The sequence below is a fragment of the Dicentrarchus labrax genome, unplaced genomic scaffold (assembly GCF_905237075.1).
Source record: "Dicentrarchus labrax unplaced genomic scaffold, dlabrax2021, whole genome shotgun sequence".
Classification (NCBI taxonomy): domain Eukaryota; kingdom Metazoa; phylum Chordata; class Actinopteri; family Moronidae; genus Dicentrarchus; species Dicentrarchus labrax.
The window spans coordinates 18917039-18942564 of NW_026136707.1; the positions used below are offsets into that span (position 1 = coordinate 18917039).

Sequence of the window (25526 nt, forward strand, 5' to 3'; positions counted from 1 at the left end):
AATGTCCATGAAAACAGAAGAGTCTCTGGTACTTTTGGAAGGATTTCTCTAGTTCTCTAGTCTCTCTAGTCTAGTCTCAGCGGGCAAATTTCCCTTGCAGGGAGGATTTTTCTCTATCTCACAGCCCAATCATATTCACTTCAATCGGAAGTTGTGCGGCTAATTGGTTTACTGAGTAATTCAAACAGTGGCAGCAGGAGTGACATAAACAACTAATAAACTGAAAAGGGGGTGCCAATCAGCAAAATCAAACTCATTAATGACTACAGGGTTGTTTATGCACCAAGAGTAACTTTTCTTGCCCTTTTAATTAAGTGTCTTGTTATGATTGGAATAGCTACAACCTTGTTATATGTTGTCATGTCAAATGTCCAAATGAAACGCTCCTTGGGCAAGAAAAGACCACCATGTGCTGTCTAAGGGACCTACTTGCAAAAAACTACATATCTCTAATTGCTAAAATCAGCACACATTGCAAAACAAACACCCTTAAAACTTGTTTGTTTCAGCAGCGTGACAACTGTTCCCATCTTCTGGGCCAATGTGAAGCATGACGAAAGCCCAGACAGGGGGCCTGGCAGCCCCTACCACCTGTGTTGGGCAGAGAGTGAGCAGCTTGGCATGGGGGAGCGGAATAGCCAGAAGGAAGTACTGTTCAATAAAAAATAAAAAATAAAAATACTTTCAAGGGCAAATACACCATAACACATATGTACGCAAACATACATATAATATTTAATGTGTACATATTTTACATGAAGTCGCTACCTGCTAGCAATCCCTCAAAAGTCAAATTGTTGCCTACATTTCAAGAGCACAAAAATCAATCGGTCTAATCAGTCAGTGTGGTTACCTTCAATCTAGTGGGTGCATTCCCATAAAGCAGAGGCACAGTATAAACTCCAAATGTTCAATGTTCTTGTCTTTGGCATACATTATCTGCTTTCTTCCAAAAGCCAAAAAATATTCCTGGCTATTTAAGTACACAAATTTTTTTTTTTTTAAATGGACGCTTCATTTCAGGGACATAATTACCCCAACAGGACATTGGTTGGCTGCTTACATCATTTCTCTCTCAAACAGTATGTTGCTTTATTAATCCTCCTATGGCTGTGGCAGGGACGGAGGGAGGATTTCGGGGGTAGAGGGGGGTGGGTGCACACAATGTGGTGCAGAACGAAGGGGGAGAAAGATAAGAGAGCGGATGAAGAAAAGTACTGAAGGAAGGAGGCAGAGTCAGTAACTGCCGAGAAGGAAGACGGGAAATGGTCGGAGAGAAGTGCGCAGGCGGTTCTCTTACCTGCAGCGAGTTAAGGAGGGAAAAAAGAGGGAGATGAGGAAGGAAAAGTGGTGGAGGGTGAAGGGAGAGAAAGAACAGGGTAATTTTGTTCTACCTTCAGGATACCTCCTCTTGCTGCTGCATGAGTTGAATATCAAACACACTTAACCAAAAGTGGCACTGAGCAACGGTTAGTTTGATATAATCCCTCCTTACGAGTCAAACAGGCAACCCAATCATGCTTTGTAAGCCTCATAAGCCTGTGAATTGCACTGAGCCACGTTTCAGCAGTTGTTTAACCGACTGACATTAACAGTTTGGTGACTTTTATTTAGTGTTAAACTGTTTTTTAAGCCTGATCCAACCAAAGTAAAAACACAGAAATGTATAGATCAGTTATCGTTATTAGTAGCTAACAATTAAAATACAAAAAATGTTTTGTACTACCCTCCAAAACATATTTTAGTCCTTGGTTACCTCAAATGACTGACGAATGACGGATATCTGGACTTCTTTGGCTAGATGTTGTCTTCTCTTCCAGCCACTTACTTCACTTGAGTCATTGAATTGGCAGTGAATTTTGTGCAGTTTGCATGACATTGCAAGATGGGAGCAGCTGCCCACAGTTTTTGTTTTTTATGATTGCTGCTTGGAGAAAGTATAAAAAATTGAAAATGAATCTTTGGAAATCTGTATAAGAATAGACAGGTGCAAGGCAGAACATGCAAGGATGAAACCAGAAAAAATAAACGCCCACACACTGTCAAAACTTGGAAGTTCAGTGACATTTTCAATGAATGTACCCTATGGTTTGACAGGGTGCAGAGGCTGGCAAGAGCCAAAGGGAATCAACCATTAGGACCGCCACACTGAAACAATGAGCTGTGAATTGCAGAATAAGGTGTTGATTCTCAATGGGATCGGCAGTAATGGCAACAACCTCACTCAAAGATTTAATGTTAATATCAAACTATTGCTTAATGTAGCTTCAAGCATCATGGAAAATCTATGTGAAAAATGTCATGTTACCACAATTTCTTTGCTTGTGGAACAAATCCTTTTCGCAACTGTCTCCTGAATCTTTAATCACAGTGGAGGGTGTGTTAGTGTGTGTGCGGGTCACATTTACTACCTTGCAAGGTCTGATGTAAATTTCCTGCATGTCGCCGTCCCTAATAATCTCTCTGTACCAGGATACCTCTTTTTGTATAGTCGCTGATATCATAACAAAAGAAGAGGGCCAAAGCACATTATTAACATGCAACTTGCGTTCCTCTAGTGCACAAAATGCCTAGAGAATAACTCCCTGCAGTTCTACACATCTCTCTCCATACATTTTGTCAATGATACAAGGACAGAGTAATGCAAGGACATGGGAAATAGGAGGGTTGGGGTTCAGCCAAGGTTTTATCTGAACCTGATTCTGCTGCGTGCGCTCAATTACTCCCTTTCTCTATCTTTTTCTCACTCATATTGGTCACATTGGCTGCCACTGACTGTCCTGTCCTGCAAGTACAGCTCCACACTGGCACCTGTTGATAAAAAAGCAGCATAGCAGACACGCGCAGACATGCTTTCTCAAAGACACACACATACTGTGCACACACACACACACAAAAAAAAAAACAACAACACACAAATTCCCATAGCTGCCAATCTTGTCTATCTTTCCTTCAGAGATAGATTGGAGGAGTATTTCTGATCTAAGGGTCCTCTGGCAGGCAATGAGTCAGTGTGAGATGATTTAGGTATACAAGCGCGCACGCACACGCACACACGCACACACACACACACACACACACACACACACACAGACCACACTGGTTCAGGGAAACACACAAGAACATAGCACAGAGAAATATATCCACATGTGAAGACCTTGGAAACTAAACATGTCTAGGGTGACGGATTGGAGGTGAAGAGTTTGAGAGTGTCTTTGTAGACCTAAATCTGAGGCTTTTTCAAGGGGTGTAACGATTAACTGATATGTATCAGAAAGTCAATAAAGTAGTCAGAGATAGGGCTACATTGATAAAAAACAAACAAACAACAAAATCCAGTAGGAAATTCATCAAAAATGTATACAACTGTCAAAACCATTTGGCCAAATATCCTGCTGTGCCTCTAAAGTGTGCATGAATGTGTAGTGTATCTGTATAGGTATGACCCTCCGCTCACCTGCCAAGTTTCCCAATCATATACCTACTTCAGGCCAAGAACTTTGAGAATAAAATATTGCAGAATAATGACATGCTGATAGTAACATTACTTCGAGAAGCTGTGGACTCAGCAGTAGTAACGTGTCTGAGCCACTACTCCCAAAGCAGATTGGTCCTTATAGATAACTCCTCCTAGTTTAAAGGCAATAATCGAAAGCTGTTTTATTTGCGAGAATATACATCCGCCAAGTGTTGTTGAATAATGGATGACAGTGACCCTGGTATTGCATGTCTATGGTATTTTTCTGAAAACTGCATGCTCTTTGGGGACTGTCCAAAACACTACCAAGAGCGTATCACTGATTGACATTGTTTGTCATTATTGATGTGGCAGTAAACTGTTGGAGCCATGTGGTTTTTAGCCAATACAAGTTTGAATCAATCAACCAATTAAAAAAATATGCATCCCATCGTCTGAATATAGCATAGTTACACACTCGTATGTCAGTGTGGCTGGTGTGGAACAATGTTTGTGCTCTTGTGAATTATGGGAAGGTGGTGAAAAAGTTAGTTTCGAGCCATGTACGATAGCTTTCAAGTATCCTGCTGTAAACATATGCCTTAATTTCAAGAACCGAAAAGAATTATACATCGGTTTGCTTGGTTTTGATATCAGCAGTCCAGCTCTCTAAATATCGGCATCAGCCATTGAAAATCCCATCTCGGTCGACCACTAGTCATTTATGTCAGTCTCTGGATCTTTAGTAGAGTATTAATGCTACAGAGTCCAATTAGAGGTGGGCGATATATATCGTTTGCGATAATATCGTCATTGTTGTTTTGACGATGTGCAAATTTCCATTATCGAGTATTTAAATTACTTCGCCAAAAATATTGAAACGCACGCGGAAACTCCTCACTTCCACTTAATACACGGTGCAGCAACGCTCTCTACAGCATGGCAGGATTCAGTCACACGACTAGTGGGCCGACGTGATCACATGGCGTGATCATGTGACCTCTCGCTAGCATCCTCCTTGCAACAGTTTAGCAGCGCGTTGTGATGGTAGAGAGAAAATGCAAGCACCTCCAGTCCCTGAAGGTACCGGTGCTTCAGATGATTTAGTGCCGAGACGTGGGTCTACCTCTCTGGCATGGAAATGCTTTGGTTTTGAAAAGACTTTTTTAGCGCAGCGCTCAGAGCGCTTCAAGTTTAAATCTGTTCAACTTTTAACACCGCTGGGCGCTCGGAAAATGAGTTTTTGAGCGCTAAAAACGCGTTTGGTGGACACAAGCCCTAACTCAGACAATTCCAATCACATTTTAAAGGATATCGACTGATTATCGTTATCGCCAAAATCCCCAAAAAATAACGAGATATTATTTTTTGCCCATATCGCCCACCCCTAAGTCCAATTCACACATCAAGAAAAAACTATTGTTGTGTCTTCTGCCTTGACATAAGCACAGATGAAACACTAACAGTTAGTTGCAACAGGGTAGACAAGAGAGAGAGGGAGCAAAATGGTCTGGCTGGTCAGCTGTGTGCGTGGGTAGACAATTCAGGCTGAAGTACAAGAACAAAATGACCAAATGTACAGGCTTAAAATCCATTTCTTATGTTTCTGTGTGATAGTTTTACATTCTCCAAGTAATTCTTTTTCCATAGCTGTGATTAAGTAGATAAAATGTGCAGCATAAACTCCTTCCAGCAAACACTTTGTAAGCAGAAACAGGAGTGTTCTGTAGTCTACAGACTCGTCTACTTTACGCTGTACTGTTGTCGATTTGAAATAATTTCAGCGACAAACAGCACACACAACATGGATGACTCTCAACACATTTCCATTTTGAATTTGGTTCCATAGCGACAGATTACATAGTAAACAAGTCTGTCACATTCTGCAACTGAATCAAAAGCCCTGTTGAAAGGAATTCTGCTGTAGCTCTGTACTTTTCACAAGAGTTCCTGGCAAGGCGCTACTCACTGAAGCCCTTGTTAACTTAAACGGAGTGACAGATGGAAAATCCAGCGCATCAGAAGTCAACAACACAACAAGCCATGACACTCACAGAGTGAGCTTCTCCTGACACTAACGACCTTTAGCCACCGTTGGTGCTGGTGTTTCTTGCAGAATTTTTGACAGTTGCTCGTTAGCAGCGGAGGCCTGTTAGAGCAGGATTTTCTCCCTTTCCTCCGTTTCCCGCATCTGCTCACCTTCCCATCCCTCAGTCTGGCTTGTAGCTAGATTTCGTTGTGCTAACAAGGAGCGGGTAACAACAAGGCTTGGATACGGGAAGGGTCGAGGTCAGAACACATGACATTCTTTGATATGAAAGCTGGCGGGAGGAGAAAGAAAAAATTGACGTGTGCAGATAAAGACGACATCAAATCCTGTGCACGTTCGCAGCACGCACCTGTAACCCACTTCCATCCCTGCACCACTGACCTCACATATCAACCCTGGCACTGACAGTGTAGGACACCCAGCACCTAGTTAGCTTAGTTAAAAGTCAGCATTGTCCTTAGCACTGTGCCTGGGGACATCTTACAAATACAACTCCAGGAAAACACACACTGACATTAAGTGAGTTGATATGATTGGCTTCTAGCCTCGACAGTATGTTATTTCTTTAAGACTTGTGACATCTTGGTGTGCTAAGAATGGTGATCCCTAGCCTCTCTCTCAAAAACACACTGTGTGAACGAACACTTTGTTGGCATTATATTCCTTCCTGTCAAGCCTTTAGTTTAGGGGCTGGAGGTCGTCTTTGTTCTGAGCCACAAGGATCAGTTCTGGTAGGATTCAAGGACCAGTTGCTTCAGTGGGCGCATTTATTGCTAGTTAAATCAATTAATTGGACGCAATATCTGAAATAAAATTTGCAGCTCACTTGTCAAGGACATGGTTAAATTCAATAATGCCCACTAACTACAACCAAAACAAACAATTTTCACTAAAAGGTTCCAATTTAATATTTCGAGTACCACTTGGTATGTCAACTAAGCCACTCAGTGCTAATTAAAAAAATTTCATCCAAATTTGCAATTCATCGTGGCATACAAATTTAAATGACAAAAAAAGCAATCTTTAGTGGAATTTCAGAATTTGAGAACAAAGACCGAAGCCTTCATTTTACTGAAGCATTCAAATATTATCATCTCCTACATTTAGCAGCCATCATCACAGTAGGCCCCATCATTCATTCACTAAAGACAACGTTAAAGCTGCAGGAGAGGATCGACAGAATAAATACAAAGGGAACACTGCTCGCGGTTACCTTCGTCAAAGTCTGCATCATCCTCTGTGTGCTGGGGGAAGGGGAAGCAGTTGGTGATCTCCAGCCGGTCTTCCACTACCAAGCCCAGCAGGACGCCCTGGACCACCTCGCTGCCCTGGCCCTCTTCCTGGTAGTGCTTGATAATCTTCAGCACCACCTGTGAAAACAGACAGAATAAGATCACTGAAGTATCAAAGTACGGCAACAGAACAGAGGTAGAGAGGGGGAAAAGGAGGCGTTGCCTTCCTTTCAGTAACACTTTCTGAGAAATTATTCCATTTTCTGAACTGGGGCTAATTTATTTATCGTGCGTTCTGTGGCTGTTCCAGCATTTCTTGTTATTGTATTTTATCATCCTCTGATTTATGTTATCCAATTCAATTGCGTCTCTGCTCATGTTGATTTGTGCTCATTAGTTTGTGCTGTGGTTAGTTTGTTTGAGGTGTTTGGGCTTTTTCATCCCTCCCGCTGCAGATTTGCGGTACTCCTTTAACGGTTATTTTACACATTATGTTTTATCTCAGTACAAATACATTAAACTATTTAATTAATACCAATGGGGGAAAAATTTTACATAACGTGGCTTTTCTTCCAGTATACATTCAACTGTATTCTAATGTAAATGTCGAAATGTATGGTAAGATAATGTTGATTAGTTAATAGAACTTATAAATTCTATGAAACTATATCTTATAAAGAAACTTTAGAAATCGCTAATATTTTCATCCAGAGTTTACTTTCCTTACCACATTTCACAACTTAACAGTAAAGCCTCAGTAAATACTGGAGAATCAAAATAATGGGAATATAAATAATTTAGTAGGACTTCAAGTGATTACTAGCTGTTTCACAGCTCTGAACTTGTTGTGCAGTAGGAGTCTTCATCTTTTTTACAGAGACACCCAGCACACAACACTTTATGGTACAGAAGATACATTCGGACAATCGTGAAATACTTATTAGTATCACACCACAAACACATCATGTAAGCATACATACTGGCACAACACATAACATATACTGTACAAACCAGGGCACACATTCAGAATAATGATGTAGCCAGTGTGCTCTGATGTGATGGATGTTAAGGATGTATGTGCAGGCATTACATAAAAACTGATGCACTGCATTGTAAATTCATTATTTTCCTAGAAATGAGCACTTGTCTTTTGCCTGCCTTTATACTGTAGGTGTTAATGCTTACATGGTTGAGCCCACCCTTAGCTAGTGCAACACCTCCACTCTGGAAACCTATTATAACAGAAACTCCTACTCCACATCTTTTGATAAAAAAGCAAATAAAAAAAAAAAAAAATGCAATGGCTCAGTCACAGTTTTGTAACACTGCTCAACAGCACTGCAGCTGTCAGGGACACTGGTAAAGAAGTTATATCCGAATTGATGTTTGTTCGGACTTGTGCACGAATGATGAAAACTGAATTGAAGAAAGAAAGTGTCTGTTTTTAACATCTACTGGGATTTGTTGTTAACATTAGCAAGACAGGCTAACTAGCTTCCGCTTCTTAAGGCCACTATAGCACTGAATTTTTGATTGGCGCTGATGTCAAAATTTGGCCGATGTCTGTACTCATTGGGCCGCTACAATTCTTCAGACACATCTGCAGGCAGGTTTGTCAGTGTCGCTGCTGTGGAACAATATTAGCACTACCCTTTGTGAGTTTTGAGAAGGTGGTGAAAAAGAAAAAACATCTTATGCATCCTGCTGTAAACATATGCCTGAATTTCCTATAGAATAAAACAGAATTATACATGACTTTTTTTTTGTTTTGATGTCTGCATTATATAATCGGCCATCGGCAGCCCTGTTCTCTAAATATCTGCATTGGCCATTGAAAAACCCACATCGGTCGATCACTACAACTTAGCTTAGCTCGCTAGCTTTCACTTTCAAGTCCCTGGTTGGTAGTGCACCAGGACTGACAGTGTCATGGGAACTGCCCAGTGAGACATGAAGCTTATTTCCACTATGTTAGAAAAATGGTTTTATCGTCATTTGAAAAAAGTAAATCATTATAATAATAATGTGTCCTTACACAAAAAGTGAGGTGGATTAAAATGTCAGTCCGGCTGAGAGAACACAGCAGGTTAGTTGTCCCGAAAATCTACCACATCACTAAAACACCCCTTACATCTATCCTAAATTGCATAATAAATCCTCAGCCACAATTCAGCATTCTTCATCACTCACTAAGCTCTTATGTAAAACCATAAAATTGCCAAAAACCCTTGTTAAGAGGAAATTCTGGGACATGTTACTCAGGCAATCACAGGCTGTGGTTGAGTGGTAAGTTGAGTGGTAAGCACCACCTGCAGGCTTCAACACTGGTGCATCATCGATCTTGAGTGCATACAAAAGGCCAGTTAGTATTCAGCACAGCTTAGCAATTTACACTGGAGAGAGAGGAGGCGGCACACATGAAGAATAAAACCTGAATATAGTGAAATTTTAAGAAAAATGCTACCCTTGTACAGTGGGAGGGTATATTTGGACTTGTAGTCTGACATCCCACATTGTCGTGCCTCATCTAGACAGGGTGTCCATGCATCATCATATGTGTTTAATTTTTAATGCCAGATAAAAATGGGCCAATAGGACAAGCCTCTGCATGATTGAGGAGCTGGTTTAAGCTCTAATGCTGCTTCACTGATACCAAGGACACCATTGCAGTGGCTTACTTCCACACACACACACACACACACACACCACACACCACACACACACAGTATGTCTACCCATCATGAGACACGCTGTCTAGAAAACAGAAAACAGCCAAGGCACAGAGTAGAGAATAAGGAAAAGCGTCTAAATGAACAGGAAGAGGACAAGAAGCTGAAAGCACAGTGTGGAGAGGGAGAGCATAAATCACGCTGATAACAGTGTGGGCAGGTCACTGCCGGAGGCATTAATAATACACACATACACATACACGCAAAAACCGGGTGGTAAGTCTTGGGGCCATGCTCACAACAAAACACCCATCACCACCATGAGGAAGCCCTTACTCGTCTCACTGGCTCACGCACACGTATACACACGCATGCATCTGTCTTGGGAGATGATTTATTTCACTAGAGTGCCCGACCTGTCATGCAACAAGTAAAAGAGCTAGGGGCGGGAGAAGAGAGACAATGTGGGGTGAAGTGGGGAGAAAAACAAATCTCATTCCCTGCCGGCCTGCCTTGGCTTTTCTGACTGAGAGGGGAGGAAGGTCTGAACAATAGGTCAGAAGGAGGGTAGGGGGTAGATGGAGAGAAAGAGTGAGAAAATGTACGAGTGAGAAGGGGAAAGTGGTGGAGTGGGGCAAAAGGACAGAGGAAATGCAATAATGAAAATGTGAAGGAGAGAAACCAAAAGCTTAAACAAAATTATGACAAAAAGAGAGCAGGGAGGGGCCAGGTGAGTGCAAGGAAAGCAGACAGGTGAAGGGTGGGGGAGAAGAGGGCTACAGTGGCACTGGTTGCTTTAAAAAGCCCCCTGGCCCCCTGCTCCTTTCAGCTCTGGCTCCTTTTGCCAGCAAATAGCTTTCCTAGTCGCCCTCCATCAGTGAGAGCAGATAGCACAGATACACAATGCATCCAGCTATCTAACTCTTGGCAATCTGTTCATCACACACTTAAATAGCGTCCGTCTGGAAAAGGAGGTGAGAGATGGACAATTGGCCAAAAACAACTTCAGGAAGGTCAAATAAATAAAGTAAATTCGAGCAGGGTTTTAAGAAAACTCCTGAATCTACAGAAATGCTTTAAAGAGGGGAACTGAAGAGGTGTCTGCACTAAACGAAAGGGAAGGAAGGAAGGATGGAGGTTTCAGTGGAATTGTTGTGCTGGCATCCTGGTGCTGAGTAAATGCCATCAGGTATTGTAAGCAAAGCCTGGAGAGCTCCAAGTTTGTGCAAACCTGCATCCGCGCGTACACACGCACACACCCAGGCAAACTCTCTCCAGTACTGTCTTTTCCAGCCCCCAACACACACACACACACACACACACACACACACACACACACACACACACACACACACACACACACACACACACACACACACACACACACTTTTATTGATCTAGCTCACCAGCAGCTAGCCCAGTGAGCTCACCTCATGTGGAGAGGCCCAAGATTGATATGTGGACAGCGTATTATAAATCAACAAGCTTAAAATTGAATTGTGCAAAATCAATTGCGGTCCAAATCCCCCGTTGGCTGCCTTTAATTCTTATCATAAATCTTCTCTCTCTCACAAAAGGGCTCATATTCCCGCCACAACAGGGCTCAAGTTATGAGAAAGTACAGCAAGAGAGACGATCCCGTAATGAGTTTTCTTTTTGCGCCACTGATGTGTAGACGCACTGTACACTCAACGCTGGCTGCAATATGCTTGACAGAGAAAACACTTTTGTGTGGTATGAGTCATCTGTTAGGTTAAGCCACCAATGAAGACCATGGCAGATTTGCACTTCATCTGCCAGCTTGCGCCTGTTGGCCTAGGGAGCTCTTTTTCAAACATTTCAGGACACTAGAATTACCCTTATTTGTAAAGAAAATAAACATTTGGAACAACAATAGAAGAAATAGGGTTGAAATTGTAATTTATAGTCATCCTAGATTGATCTTTGATTGGCTCTGAATGTATTATTGAGGGTCGGTGGTCTAATGTTCATCTACTGTGGGTGTCCTTGACATTAAAAAGTTTGGTAACCCCTCAACTAAGATTATTGAATGATTTAAAAATATAGGATGTAAATGGGACCCAACAAAGAACAGGAATGCACTGTCTCGCAGGTTCTTATCGATCCTGGTGGAGCCTCCTGCCATGGTCCTGCTAGATTGCCGTTACTCTGTCTGTCTGTCTGTCTGTCTGTCTGTCTGTCTGTCTGTCTGTCTGTCTGTCTGTCTGTCTGTCTGTCTGTCTGTCTGTCTGTCTGTCTGTCTGTCTGTCTGTCTGTCTGTCTGTCTGTCTGTCTGTCTGTCTGTCTGTCTGTCTGTCTGTCTGTCTGTCTGTCTGTCTGTCTGTCTCTCTCTCTCTCTCTCTCTCTCTCTCTCTCTCTCTCTCTCTCTCTCTCTCTCTCTCTCTCTCTCTCTCTCTCTCTCTCTCTCTCTCTCTCTCTCTCTCTCTCTCTCTCTCTCCAACTCTATAACCACCCACCTAGAGCTGAAGGATCTGTCCTAGGTTTCTGTCTTTTAACAGGCAGTTTTTCCTTGCCCTTGTCGCCAACTGCTTGCTCATGGTGGTACTGTTGGGTCTCTGTAAATAATATTATGAAGAGTTTGGTCTAGACCTGCTCTATTTGAAAAGTGTCCTGAGATAACTTCAATCTCAGTAGGCTCGGAGTACAGAAACAGTTTTCAGCGTACAGCCTAATTAATGTTCACAACACTAGGTACGACTCGAAAATGAATCTATATGAACAGAATTTAGTTCTAATTGTTTTCATGTTTTGTATATGTACAGTTTTGATGTAATTTTATTGCTGGATGAAGTCTTAATGTTGTGACCTTTTTTACTTATTGTTCAGAAAGCGCAGTAGGACAAACAGAAATATTTAATACTTGTATGGAGATGTTACAGAGTGGAGGTCCACATAAATATGCAATTACAAATTAAATGAAAGAGGTCTCATACAGAATTCAGTTTAAATGTTATTCTTGTTCAGATGTCATTATAATCCTTACTTTTTTTCAGCAATAGACTAATTATATTTACATTTTGTAATTACCTCTCTTCAGATGAGTTTTTATTGGTAATGGGGGTGTCCAACAATCCCACGCTACAGTCAAATTACTCTCAAGTGCTCATGGGATTCACATGAAACAGTGCAGCATGTAATAGTTTTATAGTTTCTACTTTAATCTTATTGAGATCAACCCTACTGTTTACTATTCTCTCCCTGATGCCGTATCAGAGCTGCTAATGCAAACCCAACATTTCCTACCGCTGCTGCTTCACAGTAAAGCATGGGCAGCAAATATTATGTTGCTCTTCTGTTGCACTATTGCTGCTCGAAGAGTGTCTGGTGTAGTATTAAGCCACCCTTGCTGATACCTTAGGTAACTCTGGGTGTTTCCAAATGATTAAAGATTAAAACTTTAAAATAAGATAAACTCTTGATTCTGTATTACAAAAGGGTGACCGGACAAACACAGCAGTTAGTAACTGTACTGGACAGATGGTAGCACATGTGTCTCCACTGGATAGTAAGTTATCTCATTGTCTTGTGTCCGTGTGTGTTACAGCTGATCTGTGTCACATTAAGGAGTGTGAACTCCATCCTGACGAGCCCAGGCTTAAGGACCCGAGGCAAGAGGAAAAGCCTCAGGGGAAAGAAGGGATCGTTCTGGCACAGTTCTTTTACTCATTCATATATTCACTGAAACAACAAAGAAACTGTCAGCCACTGCTAAAAGAAATGTTCAAATTAAACTAATTCTGACATATTTCCTGCCCTTCCATCACCCAGAGCTTCCAAATCACAATGCCTCGTCTTGTGGAATGTGTGCCGACTATTCCTTAATTCATGGTACGTGAATAAGACCTGTGTTTGACGTGCATCATATGTCAGAATAAATGAATAAAGCTTTTTTTTCAAACATACAGGCAGCTGTGTGTGATCTCAGTAGGTGTTTAATGCTACCCATCGCTGTGACGCACTCCACTCCTGTGGAAACATCAACCACTGAAACCTCTTCAAAAGCAAGGAAACAATCCAATTCTATTACACAGCAGTGGTGATGCTGACTGTGGGCAACCCTCCAGCTAAACCTCTGACAGACGGGTCATGACGCAACACAGCAGCAACTGCTGCATATCAATGCATTCAGGTGAAACACGTTTCATAACTCTGCCAGAAATAGACACCTTTCACCTTTCAGTCTGAATCCAAATGAGGTGGTACGCTAAACTGCTCTCGGCTGTTTTTCTTTCACTGGTACGATTAAAATGTTTGGTTGATAAGGCTGAGAAAATGAATTAAGAAAATCTCATTAGGGGTCTAAATAATACACATTGAGGTGAAATATTTAGATTTGAAATTAGGGCCAGAGACTCTAGGGCAGCTTTAATGAGAAAGATAAAAGGAAGGCAGCAGCTGGCAAGTTTAAGTCCTGCTACAGCGTTCAGGCACACCAGGCAAATGAGCTGCTTTGTGTCCAGTGCAGTTTAGGGCAGGAGGAGGGAGATTATCAGATTATCAGTGCAGTGAGGCAAGTTTGTCCTCTGCTGTTTATTCAGAGGTACTACAGAATAAAAAAGTTACATTTCACAACTTGTTAAAAATCACCGGTCAGAGAATAGTCACACACAGAAACAATAATTAATTCAAAAGTAAAACAGAAGATCTGTTAAACATTGGTAATGACAACATGTAACAAACATTTAAAAACACACACACGTCCAAGAACCGTATGGCCAGACACAAAAGAATCACACATTGGTTTGTTTTCAATGGCCAAAAACAGGCAAGACAAGATCCCCAAATGTTTCTCATCTTAAGACTGTCCATATTTGCTTTTTGATAAGCTACTTTGTGCTGTTTGAATGTAACACATCAGCAATTATTTGTTGTGTGTGTGTGTGTGTGTGTGTGTGTGTTTTATCGACCACACAAACATTGTTGTATTCATACTCTTTAAATGTGAATCAAAGGATTGTTTCCGTACAGGACCAAATATAGTAACACCTGTTATTACTTAAAGTCAAGAATTTAGTGAAAGCTCCCAATTTAATAAATTGTGTTATAAAGGCAAACAAATCCTGTTAATTCTGCATTTCAGGTCTGTTCCCTAATGAATTCCTTACCAGGCCACTATGGTACGAATACTGAAAAAATGATCCATACTGATTATCCATAATCAATCAATATTATTATAGTAACTACAGTTAGGAAACGTAATGCTTCGGAATATGACCACGGCTAACAAATGCCTCCTATTTAACATTCTTATTTTGTAGTAAATGGCAACACTTGTGTGTGAGGAAGGCGAGAAGCAGCTTCATCACCATTATCCCTTTGTGCTCCTTTAACACAGAAACCAACGAGGTCCTGGTTTTAAAATCAAACGCCTCTGTAGCTCCATGGAAGCTCAGCAGCGGCTAACTTAACCCCTCTCAGCCTATTATTAGCTTGTAAACGACGAATTTTATCCCCACGTATCAATACTGGATTAGATTAAATGACGCAAAATACGTTACATATAACGCTACAAGACACCGCTTCACATTATCTGGCCGCCATGATGATGCTCATACTTTAGCTAGCGTCCACATCTGGTAACGTTAACAACGGTTTCTATGCCACAGACACTCAATACGTCGGTACACGGAGCCGTAGTAACACTTACCAGTCCCTCAATCTGGATCTGTTTGACAGGAGAGTCCAAAGTGCCGCTTGTAGAAGCCATAACAACGCTAGATACTGAACCAGACTCTTTACGGGAAGCCATCTACAAGCCGCCACACGCGGAAAAAGGGAGGAAAGCTTTCGGTGACGGACGTTTCCGGTAAAAGATGTGTCTGCTCTCCTGTCCGTATAGAAACAAGAGCCAAGTGTCTTCTTCTGTCCCGAGGGGCAACCATTGTGGCTTGCGATAAAAGAGCATCTGTTTGGTGGGTAGATAGTTTATTTTTATTAACTGGCATTGTAACATGACTAATGGCTACTAAATGTTGTATTAAACCCCCCTCTGAGACTTTTTTGTATTATACAAATTCGTAACTGGTTGTGCAGCAAGTGGAATCTAAACACTCCTCTATTCCCTCACTGCGCCGCCACTGAATCAATGGTGAACCCGAATAGCGACCACCACCACTGGATGAGCATACAAAGTATTTTCTAAAATTACTGAAAATTCTTAGTACAACTACATAATCTATGCCCTTTTCAGCAGCACTGCGCAATCGGAGCTACAAATACACCCTGACCACCATTATTATTATTACTGCTGTGCATTTACAACGGTCAGTCATGTTATCAAGTATAGACGGGTGAAAAACTCACTTTTGATTGTTTCTTTGAATTTATTTATCTTCATATCTAGCTTTATAAAGACCATTAGTTAAAGTGGCACTATAAATGAATAAATAATATCCAGTTACCAAGTACTTAAAACACTTTATTTCAAATCTTTACAGATGTATCACAACTAGAAGTTACCTGAATACTAAAAAGGTGGGATACTGAACTTAACTGTAACAAGTACATTACCTAGTTACATGATGCAAAAAGGTGAATAAGCATAAACGTAAAAAGGTACAAAACATATTACATAAAACTTGATAAACTGCCTGAATTATACATCTGAAACATGATATTTAATGCCAGGTAAGATTCACCAATTTTTGACAGATTCATTTTGTTTATGGAAGAACAAGTGCAACAAGGAGACGGTGGGAGAGGTTACACTTCTGAGAAATAAAACAGTACCTTTCCAGAACATGTACAGAGTCAATACGTGATTCCTTGTGAAAATACAGGGGCTCTTTATCTAAAATCTGCAATATTTCAGGTGTGAGAGGGGCAATGGTACAAAACATATGGAATGAGCAGACAATGGAAATTTAATTTAAAAAACATAATGAAGCAGAGCTTACAAATTGGTGACTGAAAAAGGTTGCTTTATAAATATAACTGTTAAACATTCTTCCTCACTCCGTCTGAACCAAATGAATACTGCATGATACAGTAAAATCTTTTAAAAAGTTTACAACCCCGTTCCCCCTATTCCCACCCCTTCCCCAGAAAAAAAATGGGCTGACAGGAAAACAAAATAAAAAGGCAAAAAGTTGAGTAATTAAAAAAGTATGTCTGTTGCAAGCAGTGTTTGTCTGTTCTTCCAATGTCTAAATAAGGTGGAATCTTGGTCCAGCGGTGGCGATGATGTCGCTGTAGGGCTCAGTCTGGGTGACCTCGATGGCTTGCTGCTTCTTGAGGACCAGGAAACTGTAAAACTTGGCAGCTGCCTGCTTCTTGTTGTTGTTCCGGCACAATTCAAGCAGGCTGATTGAGTCTGCGCCTGTCTTAGCCATGACGCGCTATGGGGACAGAAGCACACGAGTGTCAGTGTCATACATGCAAGTGATGCTCATCTTTCCCCTCCTTTCATCACAAGAGTAAAACAGAAACACTAGGCAAGGAAGCCGGGTTCCCCAAAGACAAAGCTTTTCTGATTAAAACACCAAAACCTATTTATCACATGGCAAACAAAATAAAAAAATGAGACCAAATGAAATCTGCACACATAATTCAAACTTTACACAAACAAAAAAAAAATACTATAACAACTGTTTCAGTCTACTTAAAATCTGTTTTCAAAATAATTTGAACACAGTGATAGCTTTTTTTGTACCTGGAGCCCATGCAGCATCTGCTGGGTTCTCTTGTTCCATCTCTTCTCCTCCTGATCTTGGTCGCCACCCTGACCTTCTTCGTCCTGAGAACCACAGACAACAGTCATCAGCATCAAGTGACCCAGACTCACACAGCAACACATACAATCAATAAAAGCTCATATCCACAGACGGGCATTTTCTATAAACTGCAAAATATCTTACCAGAAATGTTACACAATACCTTTGCTATTTCTTCTTAGTCTGTTTTCTGATTTCTTTTATAGTACTTTAGTATTTATTAAATGACTACTACCAGTTTAGCAGAGAAAGCCGCCACCACCAACACCCCCTTACCTCCTCTTCATCACTATCATCCTTCTTGTCTTTGCCCTTGTCACCAAGCAGGTCAAGCTCAGGGACAAGCTGGGTGAGGTTGAGGCTGCTCTCCTCAGGGGGCAGATCCACCTGAGGCATGTCTAACCTCTGAGACAAGACTGAGCGGTCAGCCAGCTGTGGCTGCTGCTGCTCCAGGGGAGCCATCTGAAAAAGGGAAAACAGGATGCATATGTCAGACACAATGCAGTTGACTGAATTAATTGTTTCATGTTTATGCCTTTTGATTGTTGTTTACAAAGTTTATTGCTTCAGAAAAATTCCAAATACTAAAGTCCTCATCTGGTGTAATATTTCCATTAGAGTGCAGATAACACCAACGTGACCTTATTAAAATGAAATAACCACAAGTGGTCTGGAACAGCAAGCTGTATAAGAAATGCAAACCAATTAGGTATGTATTATGGTTTAAATGCTTAAGCGCTAAAATAATCTGTTAGAGGCCTTTCACAAAACCTTTTAATTTCTACATTTGGCCACCTCCACATCAAACGCTGAGGGATAATTCCAGTGTTTTGACAGAGAAAAGGTGACATGTACTCACAGAAAGGGTTCCCTCTTTGTCGAGGGTCTTGCGTTTGACACCACGGGGGGTGGATGGAGGAGGCATGACTGTCTCATCCAGGGTCGTCCTGCTGCCCTCCATTGCAGAGGCTGCCAGCATGCTGGGCTCCTCCATGATAGTCTGGTCTGAGGGTCGGATAAGAGAGATTGTTAACAGAATGTACAGAAATGTGATAGTGAACCGTCCTTATTCAGCAACTGATGGTGTCTAAGTTAGGATTTCTGCTATCAGTCTCCCACCCCCTCACACACAACTAATGACATGTCTGCACTGGGATTTGACCTCCTCTCCTCTTCCAGCAAGACTTACCAATAACATCTCTGTGCTGACTCATGACCTCCTCTCTAGGCACCTCTGGGTTCTCCAGCTCTTTGAGGAACTCATCCAGGCTGTCTGCTTCGCCGCCCTTTCTCCTCTTCCTCAGCTCGTCTGGCACCAGAGGTGTCAGGCAGCGTGTGAACATCTAACAGCAGAGAATTTAAAGTTAAACTTGGAGGGAAGTTCTATTTTTCAAAAATACAAACTTTATGCTAAGTCAGTAGTACAATAAAAATCTAGGGACGGCTAGGAAGAACTGATGCTAGACAAAAAGAAAAGGGGGCTGCTAAATTATGCATCAACACACACTTTCGTTCAGTATTCTGGATGGGTAACGTATGGGTGTGAAAGGATCGGGAAAAAGACGACACAGACAAAACCAATCACTTTCTCCACCTCCTGTTCCTTCATTGTTCTCATTTTGAATTCCCACAACCTGAACAGAATGTCAATGAAAGATACAACATTATAAATCGACTTTCCCTTTTTCTATTAGAACAGTGTCTGAGTTGGACTCGGAGAATCAGACCTCTGGTGTGGCTTGCTCATTACCGTTCCCCAAGTGGTAATATTGTTTTGTAAGTGATTTCAGGCAGACCGCTGACAGTTTCAGTATTTCCTCAAATAGTCCAGATGGACACGTGTACATATTTATCCACAAATACATGCATATAGAGCATTTGGTACCTTGAGAAGCCTGGCATTCCAGAGGGGTTGAGCAGGCAGAGAGAAAAGCTTCTCCACTCCTCCAGTCTCCTTCCACATCATAAGTTTCTTAGTGGGAGGGGCGAGGTCCAGGGTGGTGACAATGTCCGAGTAGTCAGACAGCTGGGCCCTGATGGTCTTACTGTCCAGCTCCTTCACGCTGTCCACAATCAGCTTCCTCTTACGCTTTGCCTTGGTCTCTTTTACTGGAGACGTGAAGAAAAAAAACAAATAGGCTTCACTGTAATTTCCATTGTTACAAAGTAACATTTCAGTACGTATGCTACGGTTGACCAATAAGGCTAAGCATGAGGGCTCCATAGATCAACTGTATGTCAATGCTGTGTTGCTCGTGGTTTTTTTGCCTCCAACTGCTCAATACAAGGTAGTAAAAAGGTATAGCAAAATCTTTACTAGTTGACAAAAAAATCTATTGTACACATATTGGCATATTAGCCAATCGTAGTCTTTAGCATTCAACATGCACAGTCAAATGTGTAAAAGCACCATTTCCTATGAATTCCTGCCTTTGCTCAGTAACATTTAACATAAATAATTAAGCATTTAGATGATGAATACTTTCAAAAGACTGTTAAAGGCTGCAAAGAAGAATAATTCAATATAGAATTCCATACAAAAATAGAAATGTATTTTTGAATACAGCCTTTTAAAATTCTACAGAAAGGTAAGGTAGGGTCTTACCAGTGATGTCAATGGGCTCCAGGGCAAAAGCCTCCTCCTCATTGTGAACCAGAGTGGTCTGTTCTGTCTGGTCAGCCATTGCTGGCAGTGGCTCTGCTGGTCCGGAGTCTGGGCTGTCTGGACCCGCTACACACAAAATGAAATTAGGTTGCAATTCCCCTCAAACAGACAAGCAGTGACACAGTGTGCACTCCACTAATAATGGCACATGACTAAGCAGCTTTTTCAGCTGATCAATTAAACACGCAGGCAAGACTGTTCTCTTCACATAAGTGTACTTAATAGAAACCTCACAACTCTATTAGAGATTAATAAAGACAGTGTATAAGAAAAATAAATAAATTCCCATTTCATATGCTTTGCAAAACGACAAAAGAACCTTGCTTTACTTACGTGACTGAAGGTTGTCAAAGTCGTCTTCGTCATCTCCGTGATTTGGAGGCATCATGACACTTTCTGTGATGGCCGGTGGGTCATCAAAAATACCACCTCCGTCTTCAGAGCTCAGTAGCTTATCAACTAGGAGATAACAAATAGGATTCACTTGACAATCATTTTTTATCACTTAATCATAAATATCTCACAGAACAGCTTTACAATACAGCCTAAGCTGTGCTATTAAATAGATAAAACTGCTCACCCAGCATTCCCCCATCAGTGTTACCCATGGAGCCGTCCCCAAAGTCATCATATTCCATGTGGTTGGACTTATCAGGGAGATTAGCTGGGCCAGGCTCGGCCTCTAGCAAAAGGTTAGAGGCTGTGGCACTGCGTATGATATCCTCCTCAAATGTGCTGGCATCACGCATCATCTCTCGGTCATCCATACCAAAGTCAGCTGAAGAGTACAGCAGATTGTTATTATAAAATATGAAGAGTGTAACCTTTTTTGTTTTACATAACAATTCTATTATTATTCTAACAGAATGTATCTAAAGTCTATACCATCTAAAATGATTCTGCAGCATGACACACCCAAGTGGAAATTTACAGTTACATGGTAATGGCTCAACCTACTCATATATACAGTATGTAGTAGTTATCAGTATGAATAATGTCTTACCAAAGTCATTGTCCTGCAGGAGGCTGAGGTTGCCAACATCTTCCCTCATGGTGATCTCTTCTACTCTGCTCTGGTTCAGGGTGAACTGCTGGGCCACATCTATGTCACTGTTTGAATAAAGCACACACACACACAAAACACATCAGGGAGGTGCTTGAACAGTGAGTGCTTGAATGACGCAGTGTGAAACAATCAATCTTTCAGCTGATGAAAGTATTTAAAACAAAAGATGAATTTCCAATCAAAAGATTATTAAAATCATGGTGATGGGGTCTGTGTCAAACAAACATGTTTTCTTCAATCTTAAGATTTGTAGGCCAGGGCATTTCTGCAGCACTGCAGTACTTCATTGTAATATAATAAAAAAAATTGCAGCTTTGCAATTTAGATATTGCACTTGGTCACATTCCGATTTTAAGTCATATTTCGATTAATTGTGCAGGCCTACGTGAGAGCAGTAAATGTAGATAACTTACTCCAGATCAGGAAGTGGCTGGTCAAAGTCATGAAACTCTTCAGGTAAGGTGATGGCATTGTAGGCTGCTTCTCTGTTCTCCTCAGGAAGATCCACCACACCTGAATAAATACAAGTAGTAATGTTGTTATAACACAACTTTAATCCAATGGCCCTATGCCTCACAATAAATATCCATAACTAGAGTACCACTGCAACCATTTAAAAAACTGTTTTGTTTGGGAATACTGATTCAGAAAATGTTTTAAGTGGTTTATCTTTACAGTCTCTTACAACCCTGCTGGTTAAAGATTCACTCCTGTTGTTTTTCTGTTTTGGCCTCAGGCTTGTGACTGTTTCAGTGAAGAAAACTGCACAAACTCCTTTCTGAGAAGGAAAATTACAGTAAGTACTTTGCTGCAGTACCAGTGTGGCTCATTATTCCTCCTTACCTGGCCTAAAAGCCATTTTGATCTTGATGAAGGCTTCATTACAGTCAGCAAGCAGGTACTTGGCCTTCCTGTGGTAGATTCTCACCACTCCAAGGAGCAGGTGGCCAGATGTACGCAATGCCATCTTCACCTAAGATTAAAAAAAAGGAACCAATACCATGAAAAACCAAAGAAAAGTCGTGTTTGCAAAGCAGATTTTTCTTATACAAAAGACTGAACTGTGTCATCGTTGCAGACTAACATTGTACAGCAATCAGGTAGTGCCAAACGTCAGAGTAAAGACACAGTCAAAATAAACCATCTGAAGAAAACACTGCAATTTCTCGTTTTAATAAGTTTTGCTCTAATGTGTTTTCATTATTTTTGTCAATTTAAATAATCCTGCTTATATTGGCAGGCAACCATAAAGGGGCAAAGCCATGCAACAACTCAGAGTCTGAGCAACACTCAGCCCTACAAAGTGAACACATGGCTTGCGGCAGAACAACCAGAATGGACTTTTGTCTTGTTACCTTGGGTGAGATGATGCTTTCCACACTGCTCTCCAGGTTGCATTCAAACACATGGGCCTTGGTCAGCTTCTTGTCCCAATGGGCCGCTAGCCAGATCTTGGCCAGCGGCCCACGTTTGCTGAGGACAAAGTGGGCGTAGAACATTGCCCTGGTTCCCCTGGCTCACACACTCACAGGTATGGTTTACCTGGAAAACATAACTGATTAATTTATGTGTATGGAGAAGCCATTCTAAAAACAGGTCAGGATACAAAACACAGGGCACAAGCTACCGCACAGCACCACTGATTTGTTTAATAAACAATGCTCAATGTCTTGGCTATTTAACAAAGAAAATTGACGTTTTGACTAAAGCTGTGAAAGATACCAGCCACCAATCTTTACTTTATATTGTGCTTAAAAACTTCATAGAGCACATTTAAAAACAAAAAACAAACGTTGACCCTCTTTACAAAGAGATTCAATAAAACACGGGAATGACCCACAAAGCAAACTAGTAGTAAACACTGCTGATCAAAATAGCCAAGCATTAATTTTTTTTTTTTTTTAATGTAGATCTTCTCAAAAAATATATAACATATTAACAGTTGGACTCATCTTTTTTTTTTTTTTTTTTTTCTAATGTAATTATTTTTACTATGGACCATTTCCCCCTTCTTACCAAGGCAGGGAACACCATTGCAATGATGGGAAACGTTAAGCCAATTTCCCTCGGGACTGTTATATTTATACTGAATATTTATATATATTTAATTATTATTAGCCTTGGGATTATAGATGAGGGGCTGTTGTCTGTCAAAGAAACTTTTAATGGTAATTTGCGCTAACGCTAGCTAATCTTAATCTTATGCCGAAGGCTTATTAGCTAACGCATAACGTTGACCCTAAAAAAACGATCAAGCGCTTTGTTTACTGGTTTGTTTATTTTAATCAACTTTAACCGCTAATGATACTATTTGATAGTAAAATACAGAAGCAGGGCACGATATATAGAAAACGAGATTTCATCAAAACAAGCGCTGACTTGACTGAAGTTCCGCCTATTTCCCAGTCAGGGAGACAAACATAGGAAATGCACATGTCTGCCTGTTCCCGTACTCTGCGTCAATGAATCCTTCATTCCTAAATAACAGAAGTCATCTGAAAGTAATATTTGCGTGGTTAATGTACCCATTCAATACAGCGCAATACGTTAAAAGCGCCAAGGGGGATCGCCAGTAAATAGTCGGCGCCATCAAGTGGGACGAACTAAATTAGCCGCCAGCTAACTACAAAAGGAGCAATGAAATCGTATGCTGTGCGTTTATGTAGCAGAACTGTTTATACCGATGTTACTTCGTTGAAGTGAAATTATTGATTTTTTAAAATCGGCGGACAAAAATACAGTTCGTCCATGAAAAGAAAGTCAGGACCACATGAACGAGGCGCTCATCAAAACCTGCTCACACTTTTTTCCCTCTACCAGCACAACTGTATCGTTAGCTGGTCGCTAACGGCTCCCTGTACAACGAAGGCCGCATCAAATAAACACAAACGTGCATGCTTATTTCGTCTCTTAAAAGGCACAAAACAACGCGAAAATATTTCTGCTGCAACCACACTTACCAACAGTGCCCCTTTTAGAGTGAAATCCCAATGATTATGTTATTTCTCCCAGCGAATTCTCCCCTGTTGTACTCATTAAAACAGCCAAGATGGCGCCAGTCGCCTTCCTCCCGCTCACCGCTGTCCTTTTAAAATCGGCAGGATGTTTACAGTCAAAAATGGCGGAGGAGGAGTCTGACGCCGACCGACAGCCCGCTGTGAGCACCAAGCGGTGTTAGGGGGCGCTGTGGCACAGTGCTTCCCCATTAACAGTATATTATGCTTACCAGAGACATGGAAGGTGCTTGACCAATAAATATGATTATGAAAAATTATAAATGATAATGAACCAAATGAATAAATAATAAATACATGTATTATTATTATTGATATTACATTGTGGTTGTATAATGTTGATTCCATTTTTGTTATCAACATCCACGTCCCACTGGGGTTGTCCAGTACAGTGCAGTACTAAGTGTGTGCACTCATGGTATTGGTGTCTGTACTCTGCTCCCATCCTAATCTTTTGAAAACAACAGATTCCATGTTGTAACACTGGTAGTGACCCAGGGCCATTGTGACTCACAGCCTGTACAACCCTGTCGAACTGTGGTGAAAAGTCTAGTTCCCACTAGACCTTTTTCACATTTTGACATGTCATAGTAGGAAAAGCACAGGTGAAATTAAACCAGTGCGTAGGATTCAGTGGCATCTAGCGGTGAAGTTGCAGATTGCAACCATTTGAATACAGCTCAGCCTTCTGAGCGTGTAGGAGAAAGTACAGTGATACTTGTGAATCTTGCGAAACCAACTCCCTCTGTAGATAAAAACAGCTCATTCTAAGGTAACGTAGACATGTTTCTTATTTTCAGGTGATTATACACAAATGAAAATCTATTTCTCTCAATAGATCATTCTAAATGTTACAAGCTGGACCTTTAATAGCATTCGTTGCTGGGTTCCATGGGATTTATTTTCAATTAAAGTAAATTTAAAGAAAAATGTAGAGAAAAGAGAAAAAAAATAATAGGTTACATAAAATTTACACAAGAATGAAAAATAAAAAAAATCAGTCCTTTGAACACTATACTCAGTGGGGAACTTCACATCCATGCAAACTACAGAAACAATTTTTCCAAACAGTATATTAGATACAGAGATGAGGAGAAACAAGCTGGACAGAGAGACAGACTCATCTACAATCAAATTGCAAAATTGGTATGTAGTAAAGCGGATTTGTCTCATAGGCTGCAGCATCTGTTGCAGTAGAACTGCTGCCAATTGAGCATGTTGATGATTTAGTAGCAGCAGGGCTCCATGTCACTATATAGGGAAGGCTGAGGTAGTGCTCACACAGCATTGGAGTAATGTTACATTTAGTTCTTATTATCAGCGTTGTCTGGATGGATTCATCAAATAAATTGAAGTCAAATTCAGTGAACAACCTGGCATAGCTGGATATCTACTGTAGCAATATACAGATGGAAAACAAGGTAAGGTCACAGGGCATTTGAGCTGCGTGATAATCACACGATAATAACACTGTCAGTAAGCATTTCTCACTTTTCAGTGAGGAATTAATTCCCTAAATGGATTTAAATGTATGCTCCAAAATCAGATCACCACTGTCAGCACATTTAATCATTGCACAAACAGGCTCATTGTGAGATTAATCAATTATTGATGTGTTCAACAATTGAAAGCTATGAATG

At 41.0% G+C, this 25526-nt stretch overlaps 2 protein-coding genes across 2 annotated transcripts in view; both read right to left on the bottom strand.

Moving 5' to 3' along the window:
* The window catches only part of LOC127367081 (eukaryotic translation initiation factor 3 subunit H), a 52765-nt gene extending 37521 nt beyond the window's left edge, over positions 1-15244 (bottom strand). Inside the window, exons 1-2 of the mRNA XM_051406608.1 lie at positions 15077-15244; positions 6721-6877 (exon numbers count right to left, since the gene is read on the bottom strand). Of these exons, the coding sequence (XP_051262568.1) occupies positions 6721-6877; positions 15077-15178 (259 nt within the window). The 5' untranslated portion in view covers positions 15179-15244. The remainder of the gene's footprint in view (positions 1-6720; positions 6878-15076) is intronic.
* A 582-nt stretch (positions 15245-15826) lies between these two features.
* Positions 15827-23989, bottom strand: LOC127367119 (double-strand-break repair protein rad21 homolog A). The gene is made up of 14 exons (XM_051406688.1): positions 23833-23989; positions 22228-22414; positions 21716-21845; positions 21286-21385; positions 20810-20916; positions 20387-20584; positions 20140-20265; positions 19747-19872; positions 19027-19250; positions 18331-18484; positions 18001-18146; positions 17418-17603; positions 17081-17164; positions 15827-16766 (listed from the first exon to the last, which is right to left on the bottom strand). The coding sequence occupies exons 2-14, from the start codon at positions 22369-22371 to the stop codon at positions 16575-16577; spliced, it is 1917 nt and encodes a 638-aa protein (XP_051262648.1). The 5' UTR covers positions 22372-22414; positions 23833-23989; the 3' UTR covers positions 15827-16574.
* Between the last annotated feature and the right edge of the window lie 1537 nt (positions 23990-25526).

What these genes read in the sequence shown, in the direction of transcription:
- LOC127367119 (XM_051406688.1), bottom strand. Translation starts at nt 22,371, where the DNA reads ATGTTCTACGCCCACTTTGTCCTCAGCAAACGTGGGCCGCTGGCCAAG. An exon ending in CACTGATGGGGGAATGCTGG is followed by an intron (nt 20,266 to 20,386) that starts GTGAGCAGTTTT and finishes GTTATCTCCTAG; the next exon opens with TTGATAAGCTACTGAGCTCT. An exon ending in AGATGCTGCATGGGCTCCAG is followed by an intron (nt 16,767 to 17,080) that starts GTACAAAAAAAG and finishes CTGTCCCCATAG; the next exon opens with CGCGTCATGGCTAAGACAGG.